The sequence below is a fragment of the Crocuta crocuta genome, unplaced genomic scaffold (genome assembly GCF_008692635.1).
Source record: "Crocuta crocuta isolate KB4526 unplaced genomic scaffold, BGI_CrCroc_1.0 scaffold153, whole genome shotgun sequence".
NCBI lineage: Eukaryota > Metazoa > Chordata > Mammalia > Carnivora > Hyaenidae > Crocuta > Crocuta crocuta.
This window is the reverse complement of record NW_027529525.1, coordinates 3,482,983-3,505,599: the sequence shown is the minus strand read 5'-3', so window position 1 is coordinate 3,505,599 and position 22,617 is coordinate 3,482,983. Positions and strand designations below refer to the sequence as shown.

The window sequence follows — 22,617 nt, the reverse complement described above, 5'->3', positions numbered from 1 at the left end:
TATAGTTTGGTGTTTAATATCTGTCTCTCAAAAAGTGAGTATTTGTTTTGTGCCAGGCATCGTGGTATACACTCTACATTCAAGATCTCGTTTAGTCATTAGACAATGCAGTCATTTCCTTTTACCATGGAGGAGACAGGGACATAGAGGATAATTCATCTAAGGTAACAAAAATATTAAGCAGCAGAGCCCATATACAACTCTTGGCTGCCTGGCTACAGACTAAGTTCTGACTCCCCATTCTGCATCAATGCTCTCTAATTCCACATCACATTCAACCCAAGCCATGTATTTAGCAACTGTTTATATAATAACATGGTTTACTTCATTTCAAACTCAGAAATAAACATTTGCTGTTCTAAATATTAAATGAATAGTAGTTTCCCCCCATTTCCTCTCTGCTTTAATGGTTATGTTACTGTATGGAGAAGGGAGAGTGGTTCACACATTCCCGTCCTAAATGCTGAATATCTTGTCATGTGAGGCTTCTCCTGTAAGAATTTAAAAATCATTTCACCTATCTCTACTTAATTTTGAAAACTACACAGGAGACAGAGATTATAGATATAAAATAGAATGATGGGTATGTTGAAATAGTGCTTCACTGTTTTCTTTTTTCTTTTTTTTTTTTGGCGGGAACAATTTTTAAGCATTCAGAAGCAGTGGAAACAAACCTTATTCTCTATAACTTGAATTTAACTTTTTACACATATTTTATGTATTTCAGAACAACATGCTTCTCTAACTAAAATCTGAACATTTAAGCAATAGTCTTCATTTACTGATACACTAATTTAAAGTTTGAAAGCTGTTCAAGATGTCAACCTTTATTCAAAGTCTACCAGGATATTAAAAATACTTACACAATCTACTTTTTGGTAATCTTTAAAAACTTGGAAGTAGAAAACGTGGTTCAAAAGTGGGGTGAATTTTAATTAATACAAGATGACAACTTTCTAAATAAGATACGTAACATTAATGTGAAATGTGGTTATTTCAGAAATCAAGATGAAAATAATACATACATACATATGCCAATAAAGCCTCAATATAACACTTGTGTTTTAAAAATCAGTTCTAATGCATAAACATACCTGTTGTTTCATAATCTTTATCTGTTCTTTTTGCTTTCTCTTTTCCTCAGCAGCCATTATTGCTGTGGTAAAAACCGAAGCACAGATATCATCAGCAAGGGAAGAAGAGGAGAAGCTTCTTATGAGTTCCCCAGTCCTCACTCTTGATGTGTAGGCTTTCATATAAATCACATACCTTGTTGTTTTTTAGCTTCTTTGGCAACCCGAGCCTGTTCCTGCTTTTGAAGTTTTCTCAAAAGCTTTATTTGTGCTGCTTGTCTGGCTATTTCTGAAAAACACAAAATTTCAAGAAATGTTATTAACAACTTGACATAACTGTTAACTTAGAAACAAGGACTGTGTGAAACTGGTATCATCATGAGGACATAATTTTTAAGAAAATGGCCTAAGGTTAGATACCAACTGAGAGAATGATGTGGCAGCAAATTTCATATTCATTTCCCCTAGAAAACTGCCAAATTATTTCACCAAAGATGATCCCATACACAGAACTACTCAAAAATGATACTTTTTAATTCTTTTTACAGAAGGTAATCTGAGCATACTTTTTTTTCACATTTCATATAAACCCCACTTTGTAGGAAAGTAGCAGCTAATATGCAAAATTAGTGTGTTGGCTTCGGTCTTAAAAATAACAAAATACACGAAAGGGAAAAAGAACTCAAAATAGAATAAATGCAAAGACTCTAAAACTCAGTATTTCAATCAGCTATATAAATGGTAAAGTTTCTGAATCCAGTGACATTTTCATTTATGAAGGAGGGTCTAAATCTCCTAAATAAAAAGAGTACAGAATGTCAAGGAATTAAAAAAAATTTTTTTTAACATTTATTCACTGTTTGAGAGAGAGAGAACATGGGCAGGGGATAGAATTTGAAGCAGGCTCCAGGCTCCGAGCTGTCAGCACAGAAGAATGTCAAGGGGTTTTAAAGACAACCTAGTACTCATAATTTTTGAGGACAAATGCATGAAACTGGGATAGACTGACATAATGGCCCCAACTATTCATTCTTCCCTCTTCCATGTCATTTGCGATGTGACTTTGCAGTTCCTCTCATCAAGAGGTGAAATATATTTAGTTTCTTGTCCCTTGATTCTGAGTTCGGCCATGTGATCTTCATTAGCTAAGAGAATATTAGAAGTTGTGATACACAAAGAAGCTTGAAAATATATTTGGACTTTATTTTTTCTCTTGTGCGCTTGCCCTTTACTATAAGGACATGCTTATGCTAGGCTGCTGAAGATTAGGACACATGGAGTCAGATGACTTCACGTGTATGAAAACACCCAGCCAAGATCAGCAGAGCTGCCTCTAACTTACCTCCGGCTGCTCTGATCTGTGCAACAATTCATGCTTAGTGCTGTACATCACTGAAATTGTGTGGTTGGTTGTTTACCAGCATTATTATGGCAATAGGTCACTGACATAGAAAGCATGTCATGTCATGCTTTTTCTGCTGGCAAACTTGGTCAGTGTACTTTTAACTATAAAAGTGCTGTATCATAATATCATTCATAAAATACCACCTTACTTTAGACACTATTTTAAACTTTGTAGCAGATGAGTTTTAAGAAATCTACATATTATATTCAATAATGAATATGAATTACTTGAGTTCTATTATAATTTCCACTATTTATTGAACCACTGTATTAAATTTATATAAGGCAATACTATGCCCAGTTTATAAACGAAATAACTAAGGCTCACAAAGTTTAAATAACAAAGCCAAGATATAAGCCCAAGTCTTCCTGACTTCACAGTCTATCTGCTGCTAGTTCTAAAAACCTTTAAGAAAATTGAATGCTTTGGGGCGCCTGGGTGGCTTAGTCGGTTAAGCGTCCGACTTTCGCTTAGGTCATGATCTTGCGGTTCGTGGGTTCGAGCCCCGCGTCAGGCTCTGTGCTGACTGCCAGCTCAGAGCCTGGAGCCTATTTCAGAGTCTGTGTCTCCCTCTTTTTCTGACCCTCCCCTGCTCACGCTGTCTCTCTCTCTCCTAGAAATAAAATTTAAAAACAATATTTAAAAAAAAAAAAGAAAAAGAAAATTGAATGCTTTGAGATTTTAGATAAAATCTTAACCCTCTCTCCTTGTAACAGCTGAGGTGACAATGGTTACCATGGCTGATTTTCTATCAATAAGACTTCAAAAAAGGGGAGGGGATCTAAAGGGTCTAACTTCATCTAGTAAACTGGAGGTGTTAATGAAGGATGAAATGGAAGATGATGCTAAAATATATCTCCAATCCTCCAATAACTCATAATTAACTTTTGAAATATTTATTTGCAAAGTATCTTTTAGAGATTAAGAAATCACCTATCCAGTTAAATTTCAAAGATAAAAGTTTACTGTTGAAACAGTTTATTTTCACACAGAATTAGGGATATTTTAGATATACCACATTTCTTTGATTCTAAGATGCATTTATTTATTATTTATTTTTAATATAGTTTATTGTCAAGTTGGTTTCATTTTTAAACACAGTCTAAAATCAGAATATGTCTGACAATTGGCATCACTTTTCTTTTGTAGTGATACATCTTAAAATAATGGTACACTGCAATGACTATGACTCTCAGATTCTATGATATATGAAATGGGACAGGTACTATTTGATATCTTAGCAAACTTAAAGTAGTAAGAGTATTGGCAGGTTTATCTATTAGATCAAGAGTCTTCTTCATATCGAAACTGTCAGATTCTTATCTTTATTTTCTTGGGAAATTAGAGAACTCTCATGTCATAACGCTTGGGTGTACATTTGCATTTGTTTTGCTGTTCTCAACTTTTCTTCAAAGTCAGTCCAGTTTTTCAGTCTAGTTGAGGTCTAGTAGGATAATAATATACAACAAAAAGTTCTAGAATACTCTGTAACCCCCTCAAACTGTAATGTAAAAGCCTTTTAGAAATAAAAGGAGTGATAAAGTGATTCATTCCTTTCTTCCCAAGAAAAAAATATGCATATTTTACCATATATGCTTGTAAATTATTAATAATTTACTTTTAAATATTTAACATTTATATACATGTTGAGGAAAAAACATGTACATAATCAGGTCAAAGTAACAGAATTTGCAAATGCAACATAATACAACAAGGGAGACCTATGTAACAGAATATAAACCAATCTGAAATCTAAAGTGAGAAAAAACATTTGGGTAAAAGTTAAATAATAAGCTTCTATTTTGTTAAAGTAAAATTTAGTTAATATCCCATATATAAAGTTGCCATTTTAGATACTAAGTATTAATGGTACTTGTATTAGATATTCAAGACATGCATGAACAGCCCATGTTTTGGGTATTTGTTAATTTCAAGCTTTTTTATTTCATGCAACAATGCACACTCATCACTATTATACATTCATCAGAAGAGTCAGTGATTTATTGACAATATTAATTTTAAAAACTCATCATTCATAACTCTGTTAATATATTAACTATTTTCAACCTTCACTAGTAACTATTCAGGAGAGATAAAAATCTTACCAGAAACCAAATAAAATAACAAAAAAATTTCACTAGTGTGGCTCCTGACTGGCTGAGTGAGAATAGCATATAACTCTTGATCTTGGGGTCATAAAGTTCAAGGCCCACATTGGGTATAGAGATTACTTACATACATACATAAACAAGCAAGCTAAAAAAAATCACTAGCATACTAATACAAAGAAAAACTTCTATGACATTAAGTTATATGCCAGACAGTTAATTTACATGCCATCAGTGGAACTATGAATCAGCGCAACCTTTTTGGAGATAATATTTGCCTGCTAGGTACAAAAACTAAAAATGCATATACCCTTTGATTCAAAGATTCTTTCTCTACAATTTTATACTATAAATAGCCATACCTATCGAAGGATAGGAATAAATGTGTAATATGTGTTTATTGCAGGACTGTTTGTGATAGCAAAGATCGGGAAACAGCTCAAACAGTCATCAAGAGATACGGATTAACTGACGTATGGTAGAGTCACATGTGGCATCACTTACTATTCAGCTATTAAAAGCCTAAAGCTGATTTTTAAGCACAGATATAGAAACATGTTCAAGATAAAATAAGTGGATAAATTAAGCATGTTGAATGGGATGTACATAATTTCACCTATTTTACAAATGTAAGGGTATATATAATATGACATTATGTATGTATATATACGTATATATTGTATCACATGACTGTGTGTGTTTATGTAGGAGTGTGCGTACACATTTCTGGATAGATTTACAAAAAACTGTTAATGATGCCACTCATGAGTGTCTTTTATTTTAAAGTGAGAATGAGTGTCTTATTTGTAAAGCATTTTGTTCTATGAGCTTTTGTTGTGGGTGTTTGTTTCATAATAAAAAAACAGCTCCAAAGAAATCAATATTATGATAGTATTTACAATAAAGAAAAATAAACTTTTCTTCCAAAAAAAAGGAAGAAGTAAAAATCTGTTAATCTTTCAAATCAATTTTTATTATTAAGCCTTTATTTTATATTGGTATATACGTTTTTTATATATGCTTGTGAATGTAAGATACCAACACATCTCTTTGATGTATATTCAAATAGCCTTAAGAAGCTTCACATTTATAACCAGTTATCCAAACTCATACAGAACTCTTATTTTAGCCAGCTTTCTCTGAGCCAGACATAGCATGGGAACTTCATGTTGTTAATTTGTGTGCAGTTTTGAGTTACAATACGCTTGAGGTTATTATGCGCACTTTGTGTTTGAAAAGTAACACTCTCTGGAGATTTTAAAATAATGTTTTTTTTTATTTAAATCTATTTGTTGGCCATTTTGAAAATATATGTGATATATCCAGACTACAAAGAACCCAAACTGAAAAGACTGGGGTTACTTACCAGTAATTGGAGTTCTCTGACTGAAAAATTACTCCACAGATCCACATATTTTGGAGTTATTCCCTTGTACCACCTCAAGGAATCTGGAGCTGTTAAAATGAGAATTTCCAGAAGGTTGGCACCACCTTAAGGCATGTGCCAAGTGCTGGTTGATTCCCTTTCTGTGCAAGCCATGAAAGCTTATCCCCCACCTTTGTAGTTCTAAACACACAAGGTCTGATGTGTTTATGAGTATGGCTCTTGAAAGGAGCTTACCTAATCAAAGAACTCCAGTTACCAGTGAGATTCCTTATTTTCTCAATTTTATTCTAACACAAATATCTACTTTTCAGAAAGTGAGAGCAGTATCAATCATTCATAAGGTAGAAACATAAGAAATACATAAAGATATTAGTATGATCATTACAGTGTCAAATACATTCTACTTCTTACCTTGAGCTTGCAGTTTTCTTAGCAATTTGGCATCTGTGTTGTCTAGAAACTCAGCACTTCCCACATTTGGAGGCCGACCCTTCCGACGTCTCATCCTGGATTCCTCTCTTGCTCGCTGTCTATCTGGATTTGGTGGTCTTCCTCTACGGCCTTCCATTGCCCTGATACGGGGAATGACATCCTCTTCTTTCAAAAGACACCACTGCATTCCCTTTTAATTAACATTTTATAGAAATAATATATTAAAGGCAAAATAAACACAACTGATCAACATGTCAGAAAATTCTATGTAAATTCAGATATTCTGAAATTTATGAAGCTAGTATAAAGCTTAGAAATTTTAATTTTTAATTAAGTTTATATCTATAATTGTTCATGGCCTTTGGAATATCTTTGATTTTCTTTAATGCCTTCAACTTAGAGAGATATAGATCTATAAAAATAGATTTATAAACATGTATCCATAAACATATAAGTAGAAATAGATCAATCACATTTCTGAACTATAATGACCATAAAGTTGGCAGATATTTGAAAATAATAGTTGTGTGAGGACACCCCTAAGGATTCTTTTCATGTGTTATCAGTTCAACCAGGCATGAAGTTATCCAAATAACTGAAGGAAGTTTTTTTTTATAGAAAGATTACAGGGGTGCCTGGGTGGCTCAGTTGGTTAAGCGTCCGGCTTTAGCTCAGGTCGTGATCTCATGGTCGTTGGGTTTGAGCCCCATGTAGGGCTCTGTGCTGACAGCTCGGAGCCTGGAGCCTGCTTCAGATTCTGTGTCTCCCTCTCTCTTTTCCCCTCCCCCACTCACACTCTAACTCTCTCCGTCTCTCAAATATGAACATATATTAAAAAAATAAAAACAAATATTACAGCTAATAAATCAAGAAGGAATGTAAGAGTTAGAATATCAGCATTGTGCAGCACCTGATGATTCAGGGATCTAAGCATTGAACTTGAATATTTGTCAATCACCAGAAAGACAGACCACTAGATAGACAGCAACCTCCTAACGGAGGTTCACTCAATAACCTATAAATTAATCCTGCCCTCCACCAAAGAATCAAACCTAGATTTGATGAAGTTTCTGGACCTAATTACTATAACTTTACAGGAATAATAGGAAAAGAAGTGATGTTAACCTACACAGCAAAATTAAGTCTGTAGGAAATTCCACAAATTATCCAGTTTTTTTGAGAAATAAATTTTAAGAAAAAAACATGTAAGATTAAAGGAGACTTGGGGCGCTTGGGTGGCTCAGTTGGTTAAGCGCCAACTTTGGCTCAGGTCATGATCTCACTATTCGTGGGTTCAAGCCCCGCATCAGGCTCTGTGCTGACAGCCAGTTCAGAGCCTGGAGCCTGTTTCAGATTCTGTGTCTCCCTCTCTCTCTCTGACCCTCCCCTGTTTATGTTGTCTCTCTTTCTCTCAGAAATAAGTAAAAAACATTTAAAAATAAGATTAAAGGACACTTACTTAAAAGATGTATCAAATACATTTTATCTAAATATTGATTCAAATAGAAAACTTCAGAAAATTATAATTATAATAATAATGCTCAGTGCAGAGATACATTCTGAGTCTGGTTTTTATTATCCTCAATAGGTCAAACAAAACAGTACACTGTTACATTATGTTACTTATTGTCTAAAGTAGGATGTTCAGATAGAAGAGAGGCACTCTTTTAAAATAATTTTATTATTTCTTACTTCTTTTTTAAAAAATATTTATTTATTTTAAGAGAGTGTGTGTGTGCACGAGTGGGGAAGGGGCAGAGAGAGGATGAGAGAATCTCAAGCAGGTTCCGTGTTGTCAGCACAGCACAAGATCATGACCTGAGCCAAAATCAAGAGTTGGATGATTAACCCGGTTGAGTCACTCAGGTGCAGAGAGGAGCAGAGAGAGGATGGGAGGCACAGAATCCGAAGCAGATTCCAGGCTCCAAGCTGTCAGCACAGAGCCTGATGTGGGGCTTGAACTTACGGACCTCAAGATCATGACCTGAGCCAAAGTTGGATGCTTAAACGACTGAACTATCCATGTGCCTCTACTTTTAAAAAGCAATTCTGAAGGAAGTTAAAATTTTTTCCTCAAATTTCAAATGAAGTCACTAGGAACAACATTTCTACTAACTGCATTTTTATGTCACTAACCACTGAGAAGAAAGCCATCAAAATACCTTTATATTAACCAGTATGGGAAGCTTTTGATTAGCTTAGGTTTTCATTTTTCTCTTATGCTTTTAGGCACCAAAGCAGTATGCATCATATAAATTGAAAAATAGAGAAGTGACAATTGTGACACTTGGAGTAGAAGAGAAAGACTAATAAAAGAGTCTGTAAAGGAGTCTACATTCAGTTTTTAAACTATCTTATTAATCATAAAGTCAACTTCAGCCAAGGTTTAAAGGGTTTTATCAATTTATCTTTTTTATTCAGTTACATTTTTACATAGTTATGTTTTATTCAGCTAGGAAAACAAACCTACATCAAAAAAGGAATAGAATACGTTGGTGTCCAAAATTTACCAAATATAGTGACATTTTCATTTACATTTTTGCCCTTGGCATTTATAAAGTAAATACTTGTTAAGGAGACTGTGTATATTGTGCTACATATATAGTCTTCTGACTCCTGGATTTCAGAAAATGAGAAATGGACTGTAAGGAAAACCTAAAGCTTAAATTGCATCTTTAATTCATGGAATAGTCAGGGTACCTGGGTGGCTCAGTCGGTTAAGCGTCTGACTTCAGCTCAGGTCACGATCTCACAGTTCATGGGTTCGAGCCCCATGTCATGCTCTATGCTGACAGCTAGCTCAGAGCCTGGAGCCTGCTTCAGATTCTCTGTCTCCCTCTCTCTCTCTGGCCCTCCCCTGTTCAGGCTGTCTCTCTTGCTCTCTCAGAAATAAGTAAAACATAATTTTTTTTAAAAATAATTCATGGAATAGTCAATATAAGTGTGAAGGGGAAAAAAGCATTTTTCTTGATAAATTTTTCTTCAAAGAAAGCAAAAAGAACTTATATCACTTGATTCATTGCTATAAGCTTTTTGGTCAATAAAAATTATGCATCAAGAGAGTTAGCATATTAATTTTTTTTTCCTAATTTCTAACACTAACATAGTAAATGGCTCCTGAAAATAATCTTTCTTGACTAAGAGTTGAAAGACATGCATACAAAGAAAATAGATGATCACCATGATGGAGATGGTGACAGATTGCCTATTTTACCATTATAAATTCTGCTTTCAAGAATTACTAATTTCAATCTTTAGCAGTAACACCTTCATTTCTATACATACTACAAAGAGAGAAGAAAAGAGATTTATATTTTATTTCAGAAGACTGAACAAAATAATTAAGATAAGTAAATAAGCATACTATATCTTATAGTCTGCAATGAACTATTAAAGTACAATATAAGACTAAGGTTTGAGGCACCTACTTTGTACAAAACAGTCTCTTAAGGTAAATGAGAATCTTCTAATGTAAGTAATTCAAGGACCACGTGCTGAGTTGTAATAAATTTGAAAAAGAGTTTAGAGGTTGGGGCAAAAAGTTGTCTGAATTGTCCACTTAAAAAAATAATGATGGTCTGGATTAGGGCTTGAGAATTAGAGCAGGAAAAGAGGGTGAATACATTGGTCTTTTAGGAGGGAGGATTATCTGTATATGAAGCAGAGGAGTCTGAATGGAGACCAGAAAGGTGATTAAAGTTGGGGGGGTGTCTCTAAGTAACATGGAAAAGGGAAATGGTAGTGAGGTTTTTGTCCTGAACAAAGTGAAAATACAGGATGGAAAAACACTTGAGAAAACCTGCAAATAAAATTATTACTCTCAAGTATTTTACATCTTAAAAACTAAAGGGAGCTTTAAAAAAGATTTATTTTAAATGAATAATTTTTAAATGTTATCTATATTCAGAAATTAAAAAATTATAAGAATCTAAATTATTGAATCTAAATGGTTTTATATTTCAACATTTCCATTATTCTTCATAAATGATACTCCAAAGTATAACTGAACATCTCATGAGCAATTTACTCATTTTTTACTTTACACTGAATTCTGTAATTAACTAGGATCCTACATTTTACTGACAGCTAAAGTCAATTTGTGGTTTACCAGCAATATGTTCAGGTTTAAATGAAATGTATTCTCAAGTCTCACTCCTATTTCAATTTTATATCATAGTTTGTCTTTATTTTTCTTTTGTTGCTCCCATTTTGTTTGATTTTACATACTTGTAGGCTTACTTATTTAGGAGCTATAGAGTATGTACATAAAAGAAGAAAATCAATCCACCAAAAGACAATTCACTGAGTAATCTATTTGCCAAGTTTTGATTTTTTGTTTTTTAAGTTTGTGTATCACCAAGACCTTGCTGCAGCAATTTCAGCATGGATTTGCAGTTGTGGGCACTAAAAGTCAATTTCCCATGTTAATATTGGAGATGCTTAATATCTGTCCAATGTTCAATGTTATATAAGTGAATGGATGAATTTCACTCATATTTTTCTGGATTGGGACCTATTTCTCTATCCCAGTCATTGCCTCTGGTAGTAAAATAGCTGAGGTGAAGATTTTAAAGCTGGATTAAGGTATTTGATTTGACAGTTTTAGGTTGGTTAGTCATTCAGGGAATTGATCATTTACCAAATTGACTTCAGGCTAAATAATTTTCAGTAAATTTAACCACAGATCAAGTAAACAAAACTGATTTTTTTCACTACCTTTTCTTTGTAAGTGTACTTTCACAATCCTTTGCTTCCTAATAATTAGTTTATAACAAAGCTTTTAGAATGTGGTGCCTAAAAGGGAACTGATCTTAAAGACCTATGGTATATATACTCCACATTACAGGTGAGGATACTAAGGCCTAGAAAAGTAGGTTTCAGTTTTTCAAAGTAACATAGGATGCTGAATTATCCTGACAGGAGTCTAAGAAAAAAATATTAGAGCACAAGCAAAGTGAGGCATCAACTATTTTTGACATGACTTCCTATTTTAAGAAAAACACTAAAGCTAATATAATTAGAAAAATAAAAATTTTGTTGAATTTCCTTATGCCTATTTAATAATTTAGCATTATGTCTATTTTTAGCTACTTTATGGCGCCAGAGGTAGGTAGTGAGAACTTTCTGTAACCTGAATTTTATAGCATTAGGGATTCTTAATCCACTGTAATCATATAGTTTATTAATATCATATACTGACTAGCATTTCAAAGCTGTGAAAGAGTAAGGTTATCTCTGCTGGGAGATAGGTGTCACCTATCAAAAACCATTGAGAAAGATGTGGTTTGTTACAATTCTTCCACAAGGCTGGCTCTGCTTTCCAGTTACTCATAGTAGGTTACCCTCTAAGAGTCATGACCTTCAAATACCTCCTTAGCTCCACACCTGGATTCATACAGTTGGCCTCCTCGTATAGGTCCTTGCCTAGCCATCAGAAATCCTACCTGGTAGATTAGTGACATAAATTTTCAGTATTTTAGATTTCTGGTACTGATCTTTCATGTTCTCAGTGTCCATATATGCCCATGGATATGTTGCATTAGGTGTGACAGTTAACAGCAGAGTTGAATTAGAACCCTGGTTGTTGACTCCCAATCGTTTTGTTCTTTACTTATATGAAATAATTACCAGCATTACAATCTTGCCAGAGACTGTATGCTGTCTGCTTTATTGTGAAGTCTCCCTATATTCCTTACTAATAAAACCCTGATTTTAGCTTGATAGCATTGTACTTCATGTTTTATCTTCTGTAGCCAGTAATCATAACTTTTATTTCTTTTGTACTTTTTAGTTTCTCTACAAACACTAGTTTTGTTTTGTTTTTTCAAAGCCAGGCCTTCAAATTCATTTCTGTAGTGAAATGTGTTCACAGTTTTCTTTATGGAAAATGGCTTTGAGGAAAATTTATCTGGTGAAAAAATGCTTGCCACATTAAGTATTTGCCACAAATATTTACTGATGAAATGACTAAGAAAAATGGTTCTTTTCAGTAAGAACTATAAATATTTTTCTTTTCTCGTGGTCTTATGCCATTAAAAAATATGTGTATCTTTAAAAAAAATATACATCTCAAATAGAATAAGCAACATTTTGTAAGTTACTTTTAACTTGTTCCCTTTTTCTTTGTTTTTCCAGCCTGAATACAGTAAACATTCATTATTCTATGTGTATGAACATACTGGTTGAAAAAATAAACTTTATCACTGTATTTATGCTTAAATGTTTTCTTTTCTTCAATTCACAATATTTTTCAAAGTGGGCCGTATATTTCAAAATAATCTATATCATTAATAATTTATTGTGAAGCCTTCATATATTCCTAATAAAATGAAAATACCCTTTAACCTAAATATCATATTTAGGTAAATAAAAATAACCTTATTTTATATTAAACAAAGTATGCCCAGGTCATCCTTACTTTTTATTATTCTGACACGCAAAACCAAAATAAAATGAAAACAATGACAACATTAGGTTCAATAAGTTCTTTATAATGTGATGAAGCAGAAGTCTATAAAAAAATCTCTTATACTCTTTTCAAAAGGGTTTCACTGGCTAAAGTAGAAGGTAGCTGGCTAGTAAAGCATGGCCTTATAATAGTGTTCATTTTGTTCCATCAACCCTATTATCCCTAAAATCAGTTTTTATAGAAGCCCACAGGAAGTGTTTGACATGTTAAGTATCAATAGATACTGACAAGTAGTTGATTCTACAAATCTTTGCCACATTTGCAGACTGAAATAAATAACACTAATAATGAATAAATTAATGGCTTTTCCTTCCATTTCTTGTGTCAACTCTGCATTAAGGGCTTTTCTTTCTTACTTAAAAAAAATTTTTTTAATGGATGTTTCTTAAGAGAGAGCAACAGAGTGAGAGTGGGGGAGGGACAGAGAGAGAGGGGGACACAGAATCTGAAGTAGGCTCGGGCCTTGAGCTGTCAGCACAGAGCCCTATGTGGGCTCAAACTCACAGTGAGATCTATGCCCTGAGCTGAAGTTGGTCACTTAACCAAGTAAGCCACCCAGGCGCCCTATATTTGTATTTTTTGAAGGTAATCATTAGATTGTTGTCCTTTAATGATGCATTTACTTAAATTTCAATCAATATAAGCTCTCATGCCTCTCAATTTACTGTATTATATCTAAAGTTAGTCAATATTTTCAAATGTTTGCTGTTAATAAATATACACATATATACTCTAACTTAAGCTCAAAAATAATCTTGAATTGAAAAATAACTTCTACAAAATAACCATAGTTCTCTACTGCAGACTAAAATTATCTTCTAGCAGAAATTCCATTAATTTCATTTGTAAAATATAAAGCTTGCAATACCACTGTTGAAGTTTTTGAAATACCCTGAACAAAATGACAACTTACAGAACTAATATTGGATATTTTTGATAATTTTAAGAGAAAAAGGAAAACTATGATGGAGAATGTATATTTTTCCAATGCAAATGTTTTATTAGGAAAGTGACTAAGAATAGTAATGAATCTGCAAATACAGAATTTCATTTGCTATCAAACGCCCAAAATAGATAAATGGAGCTTGGAAAAGTGTAGCAGTAGTATCTGAAATCATTATGTATAACCTCCATGCCTTTGGAAAACGAATGCTTAGTTTTATTAGAAAGGATTGAAATATTTAGTTTTTCTAAGTTTATTTATTTATTTTGAGAGAGAGCATGAGCAGGGGAAGAGCAGAGGAGAGAGAGAGAGAGAGAGGAGAGAGAGAGAATCCCAGTCTCCGCACTATCAACACAGAGCCCGACGTGGGGCTCGAACTCACAAACCATGGGATCATGACTTGAGCCCAAACCAAGAGTTGGACACTTAACAGACTGGGCCACCCAGGTGCCCCAGAAATATTTAATATTTAATAGGAGGTCGCTTTTTACATTGTATGTAATGCAAGCAAATTTAGAAAATGTGAAACTTGTAAGAAGAAAAAAAAAGATCCATTGTACCATGAATCATTACATCTATCATTAAAATTCTGACACATTTCCTCCCAGTCCTTCAATATGCAGTCTTGTTTTTCAGTATATATACAGTTATCATTCCCTTTCTACAAATTGTATACAGGCAGACATAATGTAAACACATACACATCATCTCTGCATAGTAACAGTGGCTTGGCCAAACTATATTTTACATCTTCTACAAAGTTTAGGCCAGATCATAGTTACTCTAACAAGAATATGTAATCTTTGTTCATTTTCAGAGAAAATTATTACATAATTATATACCTTGCTAATTAACTATATGCTTATACATTTTGAGCATATAATATATGGAAATATATACGGTTCTACAACTACATGTACTATATGTATCTCTAATTAATTAACTAAACATTTTTTGAGTTACTTACCTTTAAGTTTTGTTCTCTGAAAGTGTCCTGAAACGAATCCAACTTACTAATTTTTTTAACTGACAGAAGTGCTCTCAAAATTGCTAATATTTTCCCTTAGCAGTCTACTGAAAGGTTGGCAGCTTAACATATTCTGGATTTAGTAATTCATCATATTTCCTTGATGAATTGATCTCTCAACAAAGCAATGTGCATTTGGAAAACACTGATTATGCTTAATAAAAAGTGAGTGGATGTCAAAGAACATTTCAGTCTGCCTAATGAGGTTTTATAGATTAAGTCTAATTATCACTGATACAAAACTAAAAATCCTTTATGTATTGAACAGCAATTAGCTTTTCTCTCAGAACAAAAATCTACTTAACTTAAAAACATAAGGATATCTTTGGCAGAAATAAGACAAGTAACGATTTGATAACATGAGCCAAAATATTAAAAAGTGATTACAATTTTTAAATAAAATTATTGTCTTCTAACATTTTTTTGTAATCAGAAACTGATCCAGCATATACAGAAGTGGGTAAAACAACTCTAAAATTCTGAAAATCTGTTTGGTGACAGATTTAGTTTAAGTTAAACACTTTTTTAAGTTTAAAAAATACAAGGAGAAAAATTCTAGAATATCTTTCAGTAAAGAAGCTAAACCTCAGATAAATCTATTTTGGCATTTTAGAATTACCAGGAAAGAAACAAGTGGACAATAATAATAAATAGGTTATAAGTTGAATGGAAAAGAACATGGTTAGAAACCTCAAGTTCTAGTTATGTCTCTGCCTGGTTGAAACTGTATGATCCTGGAAAATTCCCTTTATTATTGAGCTATCACAATAAATCTCCTGCAGAATTAGGAAGGCCCTTCTTATTTCTAGAACCATGTAATTAGAGGGTAAGATATGATGGAAAAACCTGCCCATTCACTCTAGAAAGTATTTATTGACAGAAAAAAATTCTTTCTGTGCATTATAATGGGCCAAAGGGGAGACAGATTCAATCAAGAAAGAAAATATCAACTGCAGTTGGCTGAGCAGTTTAACCTTTTGAAACATTTTCATGCATATGATCTCATTTTAACCTCATCATAATACTAGGAGGCAGAAGTAAAATTATTATTGCCTTTATTTTGCAGACAAAGAAATTGAGGAAAAGGGGGCATTATTTTGATGTTGTTTGAAATCACAAAACTATTTCATGGGTGAATAAGAATGGTCTCCTCACTCCTGAACTAGGACTTCTTTCAATGGAGCCAATAAAGTTATAGGGAACAGTAAGTATATGTAGCTGAATCCAAGTAAGAAACAAAAGCAAAACAATAAAGAAAAATTCCTTCAACAGGAAATGAAGTCTCTATGGTGGGTTCTTTGTGCTGATTGGTAAGGTTGTATACTTAACCCGCAAGCAAAAAGGGAGTTATGGTGATATTTTCAGAAATATATATATATATATATACATAAAAAATATTTCAGTATATAATTAACTGAAAAATTCAATTTCTGTAAAAAGCAGAAATTTCACTCACCTAGTTTTAAGAAAACTTTCTCCACATCCCATAAAAATGGATCAGGGAGCATGGCAAAATCAGATGGACAAGATCTTTAAAAAAAAAACTAAGCGTATTTATTCCCCTCTGGACTCTCTTCTAACAGCATATTTTTCTTATTCAAATTAATTTACCTTTAAATCAGTTTATGTTCAGGGAACTAATGTTTTCCTATATTTCATGTAAACATGCACATACTTTTATACCTGTATAAATTGTAAAACTGTTGACAAGATTAATAAACAGGAAAAAGTTTACTTAAAAATTTTAATAAAGAAATCTATTAGGTCAAAGCTCCTTGTTACTGGAAGATAGTGGATTGAGGCCTTGGTGAGTGTTAACCACAAAGTTATATGTAGAGCTATATGATTTAACTAACAAAAGGCAATGCTCCAGAGTGTAGTGAAATTTACTGCATTTAGGTTATGGTACTACGTTTTGGTTTAAAGACTGTACTTTTTAAAAAGTGGATACCTGCGGTCCATCTCTGGCTTCATAGAAGTCACCCACTCTTATTTTTGCACTGAAGCTGAAATTGTCCCTTGAGATATCCATTATTCCATTTCTGCTGAGATACTGAAAAAATCACATATTTTTCCACTTCAGGTTTTAATAATTACAACCCAGCTTTGATGTATAGCTTTCTTCAGGACACTAACGTTTTTGCGTATTCTAGCAAGGGGCTATGGGTTTAGAGAAGATCAATTTAGGTTAAGTACATTAGTCTCATACAAGACAATATTTTATCTGAGAAAGGAGAGCACTTTTTCTTTCCCATAAACATGCGTAATAGGCACCAAACATATGTTATTTGGTGAAAAGTATGTACCTTTATTACTTCAGGGTATTGCCTAAGTTTCTTTCCACATGGAGCATAATATGCTACTTCTCCTTGAAGGCGCCCTCCAAAGTTTCTTATTCTTGTCTCTCTTTGCCAGCTACACATAACAGAAATGAGGGTTATAACATATTTAATTTTAAGAAAGCTTTTTTAAAAGAAGTTAAGAACACATGCTTTTTAGACAACATGAAAAATACAAATAAAACAAATATAAATCCCTAATCATCTAACTCAGATATATTTATCATTATTTTGATTTTTAACTAAGTAATTCAACTAAGAATTCATCAGACTCAATTTACAAATATTAAACTCTATTAAATTTCTTAGAAATCATAACTGGTATTACTTTGAGTATTCAGACAAATTCAGTGTAACGCTGATGTGTACTGATGTTTTACATTTGAAAAGCTTTAAGTGGAAAGAGTAAAGCGAACCTGGCTCTCTGCTCCTTGAGGATCATGTATGTTGAATGTAAAGCATCTCAGTTCCATGTAAACCATGTTAGCCAAACTTTGGTCAAGTCCCCCAGTTTTGCCACAGGGGCTTTTACTGTCTTTTAATTCCATCTTCACAAAAAACTCTCATACTCTTAACTGTGTCCCTGACCTTTGCCAAATGACTCTCACTTGCTTGCTTCTTTTGCAGTCCTATTCCCGCCTGAAGTGTGATTCTACCCCACCTCTGCCGGACCTGAACACTGCAGTTCGGCTGAATTTCAGTTTTCTGATCTATCACCTTCTTTGCCCTTTGCTCTGGCTCTTCTGCTCTAATGAATACCATGCAATCTATTCAGTTCTTTTACTAACAGCAGAGAGTGAGAAATCAAACATGCATACATATGTGGAGGAAAGGCAACGAGAGAAATCCTACTTTGCATACCCATATTCCAAAGGAATACGCAGCTCACGCTCATCTGTTACTCTTCTTCTTTTGGAAGTGCCTTCAAGAAAATTCAGCCAGTTAACATAACAGATTAGCTTGTACAGATGATAATTTTTTGATAGTTTTGAAACTTTTCTTTAAATAATATATCTTAATGACTTGAATTATTTAATGTCGTCCTGCAACTTGTAGGTTATTTAAAGATGATTCTCAATAAAACTCTGTATGGAGTAGAGGACATTTTTTCTTCTTTGGTCTGCATGACAGAATAACTGGTCTTTCTAAAGAAACTACAATGGAAGGCAAAAATATGTAGCTTTCCTCTCATTTTCTATTTAAAGAAATAGCTAAAGAAGGAGGAGGAAAATAGAAGATAGAGGTTTCAGAAAACCAGATACAGTTGTTTTCTTTGAGAATAGGAGTTTTTAAGATGCTGAAAAATTTCAACAGCTGGCTCATACACTTAAAGATACTACTAACTTCTATGCTCATATAAATCCATAGTCAAAACTACTACCAGTCCTTTTAATCTAAACTACAAAGGAATAAAATTATATGTAAAATTCTTTATAGACAATGACCAAGTTTCACAAATGCAAACATGTGCATCTTAAATTAGCAGACTATCATACTGGTCTGTGGGAAATGAAAGCAAAACCAGACATTTCTAGGAAAAGAATGAAATAAATATAACAACATGATATTTTACTATACATCCCTACATTTCCTTAGCTACCAAAATGGAAAATAAAAGTCCTTTTGGAATTAATGTAAAATTTTTTAATGAAGACCTATAGAAGTTTACAAAAGGTTTAATAGAAAAAAAAGATGTGGTATGTTAATAAAATAATGCTACTCACTAATACAAATGACATTGGGCTATATGTTTGACAGATATGCAATTGTATCTTAAGTAGCCAAGTGAGCTCATTTTTATAAAGTACAAAAAAGTCCAACTATCAGTCAAATTCTAAGTTCTAGAAGCATAAACTGAACACCAAAGCAGGAAAGTATTCAAAATCAAGAGCTGTCATCAAACATGTTCTTAAACTGGAAGCACAGAATAAAAATGGTAATGGGTCATATCCTTTGAAAATACACATGGACCTTTCTTAGGCAACCTCAAATCTAGCTGTCACACTTGATTCCAATGAGATCGTCCCCAGAACACTGTATAAATAAGAATTCTTGCTATGGTTTGACTTCTACTTTACAATAATAAAAATAAAGTATAGGTACCAGAGTGTGGACTTGAAGTAAGTGTGGAAGAAGGTGTGCCAAGAAAAGCAGGTGACTGGGATTCAGAACATAAGGCAGCAGGAGCAGAGCCTGGGGCTTTTGCTATGTGGAGGTTACGAGGTGTTGGGTGAGCAGTTAGACTGATGGAAGGGCTTTTGACAGAGGAAGTTGTTTTATTCAGTTTCATTGACGTTTTCTCTCCTTCAGTATCACTATCTGATTCATCTTGGTCTTTATCATCATCATCATCTTCTTCTGATCCTTCTGTATCTGATTCTGAATTACTATCTGATTCTGGGAAGTAAAAGAAGCATTTGTATATTATAACTAGATAATCACCAACATTTGCAGTTTGTATCTAAATGGGATAGTTTAGGAATCAGAATCCATGATTGAACTCAACTGAGCAACTTTCCTAAAGACTTAATGTAAAAATTACTATCTAACAAGTGATTTGAGTACAATGTATGCAGACTACAAATCCTCAAAATTCTTCATTAATTATCAGTTTTACTCAACTCTTTAATCATAAAACAGTTCTTCTCAAATGGCACTATACACATAATGAGTTCTTGCATAATGGCCTCAAAATCATTTTTAATTTAATATACAAACTAAGGTATAGAGGGAATAGACTTGATTATTTAAATTAATAGATTCCAATAGCTTTAGAAGTATACTAGGTTCAGTATGAGGAAGAGAAGACTGGAACTACCATCATTCTTCCATCTGGGGTTTGAGGTAAAAGAAAACCATTTTCTGAGAGATTCTTGGCTTTTCTGGCTGCAGTTATTCTATTTAGGTGCGTGATTTCATCAGGCTTCTCAGGCTTCACCAAAGACAAGGTTACAGAAATAATTATGTGGGATCACATAATGGTTTAATAATTTAAGTTTTATTCTAGCAATGTAGTCTATAAAAGTATCTCTTCCTATAGATATGTATAATCTGCTCCTGGATTAAACTTGATAAACATAGGCCTGATACTTGGGATGTATCTTAAAGGTTCCCAGAATAACAGCTTTTGCGGAATCTGCCTAAGTTGAAATTTGTTATAAAAACTACCTTCGAAAGTTATTAATAATGGCAGTCATACTCTATCATGTAAAGATGTGTTCATGGGAATCCCAGGAAAAATCATTATCAGGGAAAGCTGTTCTTACACTGAGCAACTTTAGATACTTTAAATTTTATAACTGACTATATTTTCCTATTTCTATTGGTAGCTAGAAAATTTGCCATTGGACTTGGCAGTGGATCAGTAAGAAATCCAAACATTTTTGTAATGTGTATTTCATCTTTGTATTTAAGATTTAAATTATCTTATATTTTATGCTCTTATTTTTCTGTGGATCATGGAGGAGAGTTAAGGGGAAGAAAAACAGAAAGAAGTTTAAAAAAAATACTAGAAAGCAAATCAAAATAAAATCAAGGAGTATTCTACTTGTTATTATACAAATTCTGTGTTGCTAATGGACAAACATAGAGATTTAGGTTTTTGGTACTTTCTAAATCACCGTGACTACAATTTATCTCAGTGAAAATATCTACTGAAACTTTTAAACAGGTAGCAGAAGAAATGAAAAAGACAAGACAAATGAGTGGTCATGAATTAAATGAAAAATAAGCAAGTTTGTGATTTCTTAATTCCTGCATCATTTATATTCATTTAAAGTTATTTGTTTAATGTTAAATGAATAACAAAGCTGAGAATTTAACTTGGGATTTCCAATTTCAATTCCACCTGTATTTTACCAGCTTATTATAGAAAGGCACATTGCTGTGGGAAACACAGTGAAGGACAATGATTAGAACTCTGTGAACTAAGATCCTCCTTCTAAAATTGTTTTGGTTCACATAGCATTTAGAGAGATACTTCAAATTTAAAAACAAAAAATAACCTGATTGGCTGTCATCAGATTCATCATCTTCATCATCTTCCTCATCTTCTTCCTCATCATCTTCTTCATCCTCATTTGAATCTTCAGAATCTTTACTACTGGGAATGTCTGAATCTGTTCCCCTGAACTGTTCCACTAGAGATTTTGCAGGGTGGGAGTGATGCTGTGTTTTTACTGTGTTTACATTATTGCTAACCGCTTTGTCCTTCCCTTGACTATGCAGTATGGGAGAGGCGGAGGGGATTACAGTTGTCTGACTGCCAGGGGTTCTTCTCCCACTTGTACTCAAATTTACAGGAGAGGAAAAAGGGGTGGGGCTTGCAGTAGCGATGTTCTCATTAATCTTACTCTGCATTTTAGTTTTGGTAGTAAGTGCTAGAGGAGCTTCTTGAATGACACTTTGAATAACTCCATTTGGTTGGTGATTACCTAAAAGTGCATTTGTCAAGAATGGATTAGGGTGGTTGTTTTCTGACGTCTGTTTTGGATGTGCTGGTGAACTAGAGGTTGCTTTTGGATTTGACAAAGCTGCAATAACCTTCTTCAAGCTCTTGGATGACTCCTGTTTCTTTAACTGAGCTGGGAATGTCTGTTTATATTGTTCCTGTTGAAACAAGTTAAAAAACAAAACAACATTGTACCATAAAAACAAAGATTACTTTCATTTACCTTCCATATCTGATAACAGGAACTCACATACAAATTTAAATCATGATATACTAGTGCTTAAAATTAGTGACAGTGATGACTAGTTGGTAGCTGAATCTTGGTTAGACATAATATATTAAAAATTCAATTAGTCTTTCTCCCCTCAAAATATAGGCTTCTTGAGTATTCCCCTCTCATTACTATTGTCCCCTCTGTCTCAATAATCTAAATTTGAAATGCTAAAAACATCTTTTACTTTTCTTTCTTCCAAGTCGGCCATATCCCTATGTCTTTTGGATTCTTTCATCAAAATACTGCTCATATGTAAGCCATTCCATCATTTCTTCCCACACAACTTACAATATACAGTATATCCGAATGCCAATTTTATGTTAATTTAAACTATTATTTTGTTATATTAGTTCCTTGGTCAAAAGCTTTAGTGTCTACTCCATCATTGACAACTTTATAAAGCCTAAATACTTAATTCTTAATCTCAAAATACTTTTCAAGTAGGCACTAATATAACTTTCTAGTCAAACTGGACTATTTGCCATGATCTATGCATGTCATACTTTAACCACCTCTGAATTTTGCTGTAATGCTTTTCTCTATGTGAAACATCCTTCTTTTCTAAATCGCAAGCTGATAAAATCTTGTTCGTTCTTCAAAATTCAACCCAAGAAGCTTTCCATGTTTGTTCCAGCCAGAAGCACTCATGAACCCCTTTACCTCTTATTTGTTACCAGGTACTACCTGCAGTAGGCATGATATGAAGCTGT

The 22,617-nt window shown here is 33.4% G+C and overlaps 1 protein-coding gene across 1 annotated transcript in view; it reads right to left on the bottom strand.

Annotated features, from left to right (window-relative positions):
* The window catches only part of BAZ2B (bromodomain adjacent to zinc finger domain 2B), a 384,241-nt gene that overhangs the window by 72,598 nt on the left and 289,026 nt on the right, over positions 1-22,617 (bottom strand). Inside the window, exons 12-19 of the mRNA XM_077761009.1 lie at positions 21,188-21,791; positions 19,287-19,580; positions 18,045-18,105; positions 17,151-17,259; positions 16,796-16,897; positions 6,385-6,595; positions 1,270-1,362; positions 1,095-1,156 (exon numbers count right to left, since the gene is read on the bottom strand). Of these exons, the coding sequence (XP_077617135.1) occupies positions 1,095-1,156; positions 1,270-1,362; positions 6,385-6,595; positions 16,796-16,897; positions 17,151-17,259; positions 18,045-18,105; positions 19,287-19,580; positions 21,188-21,791 (1,536 nt within the window). The remainder of the gene's footprint in view (positions 1-1,094; positions 1,157-1,269; positions 1,363-6,384; positions 6,596-16,795; positions 16,898-17,150; positions 17,260-18,044; positions 18,106-19,286; positions 19,581-21,187; positions 21,792-22,617) is intronic.